The sequence below is a fragment of the Aegilops tauschii genome, chromosome 1 (genome assembly GCF_002575655.3).
Source record: "Aegilops tauschii subsp. strangulata cultivar AL8/78 chromosome 1, Aet v6.0, whole genome shotgun sequence".
NCBI lineage: Eukaryota > Viridiplantae > Streptophyta > Magnoliopsida > Poales > Poaceae > Aegilops > Aegilops tauschii.
Window position 1 is genome coordinate 497,893,953 of NC_053035.3, and position 12,017 is coordinate 497,905,969.

The 12,017-nt window shown below is 42.9% G+C and overlaps 1 protein-coding gene across 2 annotated transcripts; it reads right to left on the reverse strand.

Moving 5' to 3' along the window:
• Positions 1-8,488: 8,488 nt before the first annotated feature.
• Positions 8,489-11,733, reverse strand: LOC109742679 (uncharacterized). Of its 2 annotated transcripts, XM_073498650.1 has the most exons (8): positions 11,503-11,733; positions 10,395-11,399; positions 9,925-10,275; positions 9,731-9,792; positions 9,486-9,624; positions 9,195-9,296; positions 8,960-9,027; positions 8,489-8,868 (listed from the first exon to the last, which is right to left on the reverse strand). In XM_073498650.1, exons 2-8 carry the CDS (start codon positions 10,731-10,733, stop codon positions 8,781-8,783), a joined length of 1,149 nt encoding a protein of 382 aa, XP_073354751.1. In that variant the 5' UTR covers positions 10,734-11,399; positions 11,503-11,733; the 3' UTR covers positions 8,489-8,780. The 2 variants fall into 2 exon arrangements, with proteins under 2 accessions (XP_073354751.1, XP_073354758.1); XM_073498657.1 differs by lacking the exon at positions 11,503-11,733 and having other exon boundaries at positions 10,395-11,483.
• Positions 11,734-12,017: the final 284 nt, after the last annotated feature.

Here is a 12,017-nt window from a genome sequence, read left to right on the forward strand (position 1 = left end):
CATAAGTAACACTGGAGTTCAACACATTATACAATACACATCCATTGTTCACATTACATAGTGGAGTTCAAATGCACAATCCATCCTTTTCTCACAAAAGGATGAATAGCATAACTACTAGGTACATAAACAACCAGAGTTCACAATTAGTACTAGAACCATACATTACACAACCATAATTCTAAGTTACTAGGTCATTGCACAACCATCATTCCCAAAAGGTCTGCAATGCCCACTAATCTCAAGTCATCTTGTTCAGTTCTGCAAGATGGCCTGGATCCCCTTGATCTTCTCCTTCAGCTTCTCCTCTGCCTTGATGAGCTCAGTAATCTTAAACTCTTGCATCTGCTTCTCTTCATTATGGTTTTCCTTGAGCTTCAGCAAATCAGCAACCTGGAGCTTCAACTCTAGCTTCTCTTGGGTGAGCTTCTCCTCAAACTTTGTGAACTCTGCATTCTTCAACTCCAAATTCATCCTAGCCTCACTCAACAATTCCTTCTCTTTCATATTCTTCAACTTCAAGTTTTGGATGACAGTTTCTTGAGCACTTGTCAGGTTGCACAGGAGTTCATACTTTTGTTGAAGCTTCTGTGCAGCTGCATCTTTCTTTGCCATTTCCGCATTCATACCAGCCACCAATTCAGCTCTGCATTGGTGCTGATATGTGACAGCAGACTGCAGATAACTGAAATCCACAACCCTATCCTGCTGAAAGTCCACAAGTTGATGCACATCTTTCACTAACTTGTCATAGTCTGCATCCAGCTTGTTCTTTTCTTCTGTCAACTGATGAATAGTTAGAGCACTTTGAAGATTATCATTCACCCTAGCAGACTTGCTCTCTTCAACCATTGACCAAAGCTTCAGCAATGCATTCTCCATTGTTGGGGGCCACTGCTCATCAACCCACTGAACAAACCCACAATTCTGACCTTCCTGGAAAAATTAGAAGGGCAAAATTTAGTACAATACAACTACTAAGAGTACTAAGCAACAGTTAGTTCATGGCAGTACCTAATGTTGGCACTGACATTAACTGGATTTGCACAGCCATTTGCTAAGCAATAGGACCACATTGTAAAATAAATTAATGTAATCCTACAATGGATGATCAACTCATATATTTACCAGGCACCAGAGTAACACTCCATTCAACTTAGAAGTTGCTAAGCAGCCATGTGCTAAGCAACAGTAGTTGCTAAGAATTGACCATTAATATAATAAAATCCTAACAGTAATAAGCAACACAATGTGAACTACTTTGCCCACCTAAATACACTACACTAGCCTGCAGCAACAAACTAGCTAATGAGACTACCTACTGTCAGCAGTAAGCAATTGTTACTAACTGGCTCCACTCGACTTAATATTGAGCAACACTGCATTTGGAAAGAAGTGTAAATAAATAGCATGTGCACACAACAGGAGCATATATTTTAGCAGAAATGCATTCCACTGAACTTAATAATGATCATTCCTAACAAATTTAGCATGCACATAACTGAATCACAGGTGGCAAACAAGACTCTGCCACTTTCAATGAACACATCCAGTGCTTAATCACCAAGGCAAGAAAATTACCGGCTCTGCACATGCTAAGAACCTTCTCCCAGTCATTGTTCCTTCAAACGCAACAAGCCTCTCTGATGGCTTCCCATGCTTCTCGCACAACACTATCAGATCTAGCTCAAGACCCTTGTAATCCGGGTCCTCAAGAGAGAAAGGCACCTGCCCAAGCAAAATCCAAGTTACCATCATGTGCAGAGGACGAGGACAAATCAAATCAAACGAAATCCTAACAACAAAGACCACCTACACACAAAAATCCCCAAATTTCCTAAACCTAACCCTAACCCTAGCTCCAATGGAGTAACTTACCTGGTTCAGCCCATCGGTGGAGGTGTCGGAGTGCATGTACGGGAGGCTTGAGTAGTCGTTGCTGCTCTCGTCCTCCAGAACCATGGCTGCGGCCGTGCTGTGGCGGCCGGCGATGGCGGGCGCAGGCGACGGTGAGGCAGAGAGCAGGAAGAAAGAAAGAAGAAGGCGAGCGAGGTCGGGGTCGGGGTCTGGCTCGGTCGCACATAAACGGTCCGAGCCGGCCTCGTCCGAGTCAGCGCGCAGCCGGCGCAGGCGACGCGCGCACTGGCCAGCGTGGCGCCTGACGGGCGGGCCCAATCGGTCAGCTTTAGTGTCAATACGTACAAAACGAGCTTTTAGTCTTTTTTGCAACGGCTAGCCCCAATCTTGGTACTGACACGTAAAAATTACCAATCTTGGTACCAATCTGCTTCCAATGCCCCAATTGTGGTACTTCTGTGCAATTTACTCCTGCAGCTTGGGCACGCAAAAGGTAGTTTTGCGTCAGCGGGTGATGCAAATTAGGGCACCGTTTTGCTCCAACACAAGCCCTACATTGGGCGACGACCTCCGGCTCGTCCCACGTGCCAAGCCATCGCCCTCATGCGTGATCTCGGCCGAGAAATGGCCGGACTCCCACCGACGAACGAACGTCGTGGAAGCCGGTGGAGCTCCTCGGGTGGCACGGGGCATTGCGGATCTCGACGACGGATACAGCCGAAGAGAGGGCAGAGGAAGGTGAGGGGACGCTGGATCCACAGTGGCGGCCGATACGACAGCACGGAGAGGCGGGAGGAGGGTGACTCGAACCTGCGACCCATTAGACTAGGTAGCAATGCCTAAACCAGCCCACCAACTGAAGCTGGTTGACTAGTTTATATGCATGTCTTTAGTTGACTTAACTAGTGCTACAAAATAGAATGGTAATTTTTGGATCAGCCAGGATTTGCTGCCATTTTTTGCGGCTCTTGATATTTACCCGGGCACCAGAAGCGCTAATGCTAGGTGTTTTTTTATCTGCAGTTTCTCCATTGATTTTGTATCTTCTTTTTTCTTAAGTTAAAGTAAAATAACAAATCGAATGAAACCGCTTCGGATTTCTTTTGATGAAAACCCTTGTTCCGCTCTCGCTCGCCGCTACTAACGGGGCTCATAATCCTATCCAAGTCCCCTTTTTTCAGATCTTTCTCCTGGTTTTGATCATCACCGTTCACCTACTTGTTACGGAGATCCCGACCAATGCACAATCCAGATGTTTTTAGCTTTTTTTCTCCCATCCCATCTTGGACGAAGGTGATAATCATCATCACACAAGGTACCTAAAAATTTTCAAATGTACCCCCGGTAACTTCTATGTGAAAGTATGATATTTATGCACCATAAACATGGTAACTTAAGTACAAACCCAGCGGTAACTTACGATATCTATCCGGGATAAAAGTTGTTGAAAATCATAACCCCCCCTCCCTCCCCCCCCCCCTCCAAGGGGGTAACTTTTGTGTGAATAACATGATAACTCACACATCGCAGACCTAATAACTTATGAACCCCATCCTGGTAATTTTGGCAACGATGGGGGCGGGGGGAGTTGACGAACTTTTGTGTTAATACCATGGTAACTCACACATCGCAAACCTGATAACTTATGCACCCCATCCTGGTAATTTTGGCAACGATGGGGGCGGAGGGAGTTGACGAACTTTTGTGTGAATAGCATGGTAACTCACACATCACAAAACTTTATAACTTATGCACCCCATCCTGGTAACTTTGGCAACGAGGGTGGGCGGGGGGGAGTTGATGAAATGTCCTCTCAGTAGCTTTTGCGTCAACAACATGGTAACTCACACATCGTAGAACTGATAACTTGATGTACTTTGGCCCTGATAACTTTGGTGGCGGGGGTGGGGGGGGGGGTTGATGAAATATCCCCTCGGTAACTTTTCTGTGAATAGCATGGTAACTCACACATCGCAGACCTGATAACTTAAGTACCCTGGTCCCGATAACTTTGGCATGAGGGGGGTCCAATAACATTTGTGTGAATACCATGGTAACCCAGACATTTGCAGACCTGATAACTTATGTATCCCGGTCCTGGTAACTTGGACGAGGGGAGATAAAATATACCCACGGTAACTTTCATGTTAATAACATGCTAACTCACACATCACAGACCTGATAACTTATGTACCCCAGTCCTGATAACTTTGGCGACCGGGGTGGGAGGGTGGGGGAGAGAGGGGGCATGATGAAATATACCCCCGTTAACTTTCATTGATGAAGTGGAATTTTTTTCAGGAAAATAGCTTTTGTTTTTCTTATGATAGTAGTAAGAAAGAGTTTAAAAGACTTTTGTTTTCAACTAAGGAACAACAAACTAGGCTCGCGTGATGGTACTTGGGCTACGTACGTGGGCTTGTCCTTTCCACCTTGACGTAGGGTTTGAATCCCATGTAGGCATTTTTTGCGTTTTTAATTATTGTATAGTAAATCGATCGTGGAGGGGGGGGACGGGAATAGCGGGTGGAGCTTTGTTTCAGCCATCGAGGGAATCATGCGGATCTATCGCTAACTTCCAGACAGTAGGAAGTTAGTCGTGTCCGTGTTAAATTACCATACTTCCCCATGCTTTAACCTTCTCGTGCTGTAGTTACCAGCCTTATCATGGTATACCATATTTATCACGCTGGTCATGCCAATGTTACCAAGCCAAACTTTTTTTTTCTAATATGGCAGAGATAAGAAAGGTTCAAATAACATTGTTTATCTACAATAGACAACAAAAAAGGTGGCTTAGTTGGTTATTAGGCTCAATAGCTATTGCATATACCTAGGTTCAAATCCTCTTTGAAGCACTTTTTATTTTATTTTCTTTTCATATTATGCAGCAAAAAACCACTAGTGATTTACTACGGTTTTTGAGAGAAGGAAAAAAATTAGTGGAAGCAGCATGGGATGATAGCGATCAGGTAGGAACGAATCGTCTGCGCCTGTCGCTAACATCCTTCCGTCTGCAAGTTAGTCACGTCCTTTAGTTTTTAAATCACATCGCAGTATTCTAACCTGATTGTTAGCTTGATGCTTAGATACGTGATTGTCGGCGTGGTGCATAGAGGCGGCAAGATCACCACCATTGTAAAACGGCAAACATATTTTATTTTATAGACCTGTGGAATGGTAACTATGACGATAATAAACACCACAACCCATACACAATCTCATTGCACGCTGTATCAATGAACTAAAGGCAACCGAGCAGCCAGAGAAAGTATTTATTGTTTTTTAGCGTTGTACCCATTTTTGAAGAACGTGCACCAACGCTCAACCACGCTCGAAAGATACACCAAGTTTGGCCGTCCGGACCGCAACGAGTCCATTGCCCGATGACCCCATTCATGTGGATTTCTCAGGCCGATGTTGCCACTCTTGGTCTTCTATCCAACTTCTCATTTATAGCTTGTTTTATGGGCCAATTACATTTCAGCCTTTAACTGGAACCCACTACTGACATTTACCCCTAATTTCTAAGTATGCTTAAATTTGCTCCTATTTCGTCAAGTTTCCTTATAGAAATGTCCTTTTGTGTCGTTTCAGTCCGTCAAAGGGATTTGAACGTTTACGAGACATTTTGCCCCTTTTTATAGGTGGGACCCTCTGAGGTAAAAGATAAAAGAAAAAGGCAAGTCAAAGTAGTTGTAGTGGATGACAAGTGGGATGAGAGAACCAAAGCTAGCCCATGAAAAAGGACAAGTCAAACTACATATAGGGCCCACATGTCATTGTATTATTATTATTATTTTAAAATGATATTTACTGGATTATTAAAGGGGAGGCCCCACTAGTTAGAGTCTGAAACAGGGGTAGTTAAGACTTACAAGAGTTTATCCTAATACAATTACCAAGGCCACTGACAAGTCTCAAACAACGGAGTCTTAACTCTCACGGAGTGCGCCGGCACGCCGACGACGCATCGAATGGCGCAAAGGATGCAACTAGTAGGATAGGTGGGGGCATATGAGATCTCTAGGGCCGCAGCAAGCTCGACCAGCGAGATAGCAGGCCACGGGGCATTCAAAGGCCATGACAACGACGAGCTCTCATGGTTGCGCTAGGCGGGGAGAGTTGCGGGGAACGAGGATGATCGAGAAAATGGGCAAAACATCCGAGTGTTCCCAAGGAAGCAAGGACGGGCTCAAAGGAGCAGAGGAGCATGGAAACAACGACCTTGCCCTCCATAGCGGGCGGCAAAGTGGCTATTCGCAGGAACAACGCCTCAGGGATTAAATGCTCCGGGGTGAGGGATCTAGAAGGTTTAGAAGCATCAAGGGTTGACTAGGAAGCTAGGGGAAAGTGTATTTGTGTTGTATCATATAGGAGATCGGGCGCAGCAGAGCATTGCCGGAGGCGGAGAGAGGATGGAGACCAAGCCGCCTCCTCCGTGCAATTCCTTCGGGTGGGTTAACCAAGACTATGATTCGAAGCTCCCGGACAACGTTTCAAGGCGGGGAAGAGGCGTTGGCCGCGCGGGCGAGGAACGACAGCGCCAACTGTGTCACGCATGAGCTTTCCCATGCATGTGCACGTGTGTGATACGACAAGCGTGCTATGGCGGCAGGTCAGCGTGCTTGACGGGCAGCGAGCGCACCAAGGAGACTCAAGGTTTCAGGAGGGCGGCTGGGAGATGCGGCTTGTGCCATGCGGGTGGCTGCTGGGAGGTGCGGCTTGTGCCATGCGGGTGGCTGCTGGGAGATGCGCTTGTGCGTGCACGGGCGAGCGGCTGACAGAGGCAGCGTGTGTGCGCATGAGTGAGTGGCTAAGAGATGCGGCAATGACGGATACTGCTATTGGCTATCGACGTGTAAGTGATACATGGAGAGGGGTGGGAGATAGTTTCTTTTCTGTTTCTTTTCTTTCAAGGATGGGTCGCAGCTGTAAAGGACATGTCAGCAGCAACCTAACAAAATAGGGAGGGATACAAACATCCATAAAACATCTCGTAGACGGTCAAAGCCCTTTGACCGAATGGAAACCGCACAAAAGGCCTCTATAAGAGGACTTGACGAAGGAGGGGGAAAATGAGGGGCAAATGTGAGTACTCGGTTGCAGTTAGGGGCTGATCTAAGTGATCCTTTGTTTAATGTTGTCATTGAACACGTTGGACTGAGAGACCTGCCTGTCTACCCCACAATGGTAGAAATTACATTGGAAGATAAACACTCTCTTTATAATATGACTACATTGGAAGAGGCATATTCGATCATGTTCCCCTCCTTTTGGACACCGGTAGCCATGTGCCTAAGGCACCTTAAGTTTGAGTGAATGTCTAGATTATTTTGCATGGCTTCATAGGGATGGTTTTTCTGAACTGTTTGCTTTTGTGCGGTTAGACAACAACCACCATGGATCCAACATAGAAAGACAAAAAACTTGAGCCCTGAGGAAAAAAACTGAAAGGATTGGGTAGAAATGTTGATGCTTGGTACAAAAAACTTGAAACTAAAATTCTGCAAAAGTAGATGACACTAATAAGAGATGAGAATATTTTGGTATATCTGCTTGTGAAAGACAATAACAGAAAGATCTTAGAGAACTATGAATAAGCTTTTAAAACATGGAGAGATGAAGTGTTGCGAACATGCAAAGAGAAAGAATTTAAAGAATGGGATAGTAATACTAGATATTGCCTTTTTTACAACAAAACTATTTGGACACCCTGAGCATTCTAACATTGCCCTTATTGTTGCCCCTAAATGTTTAAAGATCAGGTTAACTTGCTTGTTATAATCCTTTTTCCATTGGTAAGCTATATGAGGATGTATCCAGATGGAACACAAGAAAGCCCCTGGCCTGATGTCACTGTAATTTACTCAAGACTTCTACTCCTCACAAAGTCGCCGAACTTGGAAGTGACAAAATGACTGGTTGATTGGCCGCCAAGAAGAATTTACATACTTTGGATGGAAATGTACTTTAGATGGAAAGTATGACATGTTTGCACTCTTTTCCTAATGACGCCAAACTATAAAGATCTCAAGCCAACCGAGGTTATTGGAAGAATTATGAATCATCAGATGGGTCTCAAGGATAAAGAACTCCATTGTCAATCCACCCACCTCAAGTCAAGTGTAGCTTAGAAGCTTACAAGTGCACCTATCAAGATCTCAAATGAATAAATCCGCAAAGGTTCTATGGATGAGGAACTTGGGCTCATGGTCAAGAACTACAATGAGATGTACCCTTAAGGAAAGTTCATGATGGTTCAAGATCAAGATCAAGAAACCCCTCCCTGACTATACCCAGCGACCATGGCATCGTCAGGTTAAAAACTGTATTTACAGTAATAATGTATCTAATAACTTGGTGATCTCTTTAGAAATTATATCTTACATTTTCCATGGTGAGAATAAGCGAGAACTCAAAATAACCTGATCACAATTTCAATTTCCATTTTCTTTGTATACCATTACAATTAAAATGAATAACAACCTACAAATTCAAACGGCAAATAACTAAGATACATCAGATAAAAAACAAAAAAATGCGTGAAAAAGGAAACAGAACAACTGAAAACAAGCAACAAGCATCACTTGTAAAATGACAATATAAAAAGGAGGGTAGGAGGTATACAATGGCTAGGCCCAGGAGGAAGCGATTAGAAGTTTCAAATGCATTATGCAAAAAGAACAGAATTGAACTGCATACTATTTTTTCGCGAAAATGACATCAATTGCATGGGATTAGAACCGAACAGTTATCTGGGCTTACCAAAGCACATTAAGATTTTTGTTTTTTTGTTTTCTAACTAAATTCATGGGATTCAAGTAGTTCCTTATAACAAGCAAAATTATATTTATCTATTTAATTGTAACAATATTTCGAATAATCACATCTAGCATGTACAATACACCAAGGTATAACATTCAACCATGAGTTTCCGTCACTGCTCCGAGCTGAGAGGAACTCCAAGCTGAGGAAATCGTTGCACTGTTCTCCAACTTGCGTTTTTTCCTAGAAAAAAATATGCATTTGTTAGAATACTGAAAACAAGCTTAAAACAGTGTGTATGATTTATATATAGTCCATTTTAGGGAATCACTACCTTCTCTCAAAATGGCGCGGAAGTTTTTCGGTATCGGCAAGAGCTTTCTCTTGCTCCTCTTGATCATACTTCGGTAATATATTTGATGGATTGTTGGGAAACCGAACAAGGCATAAAACACATGCATCAGTAATAGTATGAAACAGAACTAAAATGCACTTCGCGCTGAAACAGCATCTAACATGTAACATGAGGTGGGGTTAGAAAGAAAATGAAACAATGATCAAAGGATTACGTTTTGATGGCTGAACACAGGTTTGGGTAGAACTGGTCTTCCAAAGTTCTCAAGGAATTGGAAGAGCGAGTTGTCTTGATCTCTTGAATAAATTATGCACAACTGCAAGTAAGCCAAAACAGCAGGATTATCAATTATGGATGCCCAAGTATCTGAGACGAATAGTTGACACTGCTTATCCATTTCTGGATACTTTTTCCAGTGTCAACTAAACGGATTTACAATGATCCACAAAAGAAAGATAAGTAGGTCAGAATTCACGGTCATTATCTCATACTAGATTTAGGTTACCTGCTTGATAACTCGGTTTATCACTATATCCAGAGTAAAAAGTTCAACGGACTTTGGCCCAAGAAATTGCAGGCAGAAGTCTTCAAAACTGGAATTATCAATACAATGGGCATGTAGCTTGATGATTTTATCCTTAAACCTGCAACATTCAATGAAGAAGTTGTGATTTTAAAACAAACTCTTACATGGTGAGAAAATGAGCAATTTTGCTTAGATCGTAAACAAGTAAGCATCATGGACGTTACTCTGCATATAATAGATCATCGGCGCATAAACCTCTCGCAGTTTGTAGTCTGTCATATAAAATCTGCCATACAAGGAAAAAATAAATAAACTTCTTTTGGAAAAACATATCGCAATAGGTGCAAAAGAAAACTAAGGTCTGTTGAGTTCCAACAAACAACTTCTAAAACAAAAGCAGAGAGCTCAAGATGAATACCTGGTAAAGCCTGCGAAGCACAATGAGAAAACAACAAGTGCCTCCTTTCACACCACGCAGTTTAGCTGATGTTTTGGAGTGTTGACTTGATTCATGCTGCTTCTCATGTTTGTTTCCATGGTCACGAGTACTAGGTTCAGAAGTATCGATTATACGACAACGAGAGCTCAACCCATCTATACCGGAAGTGCCAACATCACAACTTACTGGTTCTTTTCTGGCACCAAGCATGACATCCAACTCAATGATTTCTGGTTCGGGCATGAAATCACCCTCCTGATCAATGTCTTGGCCAAAACCATCATGTGAAGAGCTCAAGTCATTAGATTTTTTCTTTAGGAATTCCCCTCTCTGAAATGAAAATCGTCAGCATGCAAGTTAGTTTTACTCGACCTGGATACTAAGCAAATTCTTCTAATTTGAGATTATTAATTTTGGAACAACAGAAACAGAAATACAGAATGCTATACCTTGGAAGATGAAGAAAGCTTAGTAGCAGGCAAAGCATCAGGTATTCTACTGAGAAAATCTTTGCTGGTGCGGCAATGTTCACAAGCTTTTGCGGGAGCTACAGTTTCCTTAGATGAAGGCCATAGACAATGAGCAGAAAGAAATGGATGTACTATTTTCGCCCAATTCATCACCTGCTTCTCTTCGGAGGCACATGCAGCGGATAGTATACTGCTTATGTCCTTGTGCATGTCTGTATCAGCGTATTTATCTCCAGCATTCGACGTGTCTGTATCAGCATATTTATCTCCAGCATTCGACATGGCTGTATCAGCATATTTATCTCCAGCATTCAACATGCCTGTATCAGCATTTTTATCTCCAGCTTTCGAATTCTTTTTATTGATCTCATTTGCTTCCGCCAGCAATGCTGAAAGGGAGACATGTATGAAAACGACTCAGAACAAAAAAAATGGGAAGACTTTGTTGAGTACATGGCTCAATGCAGGATCTAGGTCCAGCAGTGCCTAATACTACTATTTAAATTATGGGACAGGGAGAAAGTTGAAAATACCTTTTTGGCTCATCCTCTTTGCATCCAATTGTTTGAAAGAGAGGCCACGATGATCAAGCGATCTGTAGTAATTTTTGGCAATAACTTGTGAGTGCGCCTTATGCAAATATGAGCGCGCCTCCGATAAATCTTCTACCTTCTGCTTTAAACGAGAAAGTAGAACAGCAAGAACAGAACTAGTATTCGGACTCTCCAACAGATCATCAAGCTCAGGATCATCATCATATAGTTTTTCAATGCACCTCCGGTGTAGAGCTTTGAACAAGAAAAAAAAAAGTTTATTATAACTGAATAAAGAGGCTCATCCTTCTAAATATATATTAAGGCCAGTGTATCATTCTTACGAGTTAAATGCTCGCTTATCTTCAAACGGCTGCCAGCACGAGTTTGGAGATTGGCAATAAGGTCAGCAGTCGCACGAAACCGGTGTAATAGCATGTCACTCTCAAACCTTACGAAGAAAAAGGGCATTATGAGGAAAACCATTCTCCCTGATAGCTGAACGAATATAACAATGACTGAAGAGCAAAACAAATTAGCCACTGGGTACATACATGTCTTCTTCACAGTAGAAAATGTTTGTCTCATAACCATTTATAGTTTTGTGCTTAGAGCTTTCCATCCCAGATACAGAACAGACAAAAGTATCGTTGAGAATAGACCTCCCCAGATTGGTCCAATAACTTGAATGAAGAGTTAACTGCGATCAAGAACGAGTATGCTTTGGATTAGTGCCAGTAGTAATTTACAGGAAACTCATGGGTTTGTAGGAATTTACATTATCTGGCAGCAGGTAATAGCTAGGAGTGCAAGCTCGTTCGAGCTTCTTGGGATCAACTTCTGGGGGCAATTCCTGAGCTTTTGAGGAATTCCAGTCTGGCAAGGGTTTAACCTTGTCTTCCTCATCCTCTTCGGCGTGAGGCAATTCTCCGTAACCTATCAGAGATGAATACATATATGAAGTTACCGATCCTGCTGCAGAACTGCAGTTTGCTAATTTTTATTTCATCTAGGAAGATCAGACATGGCAATGGCGACACTGATGTGTTGGTTAGTAGCTAGGATGCAC

Coding starts and splice junctions, on each gene's coding strand:
- LOC109742679 (XM_073498650.1), bottom strand. CDS start 10,733: ATGTTGAATGCTGGAGATAAATATGCTGATACAGCCATGTCGAATGCT. Junction 9,297..9,485: donor TAAACCGAGTTATCAAGCAG/GTAACCTAAATC, acceptor GCTTACTTGCAG/TTGTGCATAATTTATTCAAG. Junction 9,028..9,194: donor CTGTGTTCAGCCATCAAAAC/GTAATCCTTTGA, acceptor ATATTACCGAAG/TATGATCAAGAGGAGCAAGA.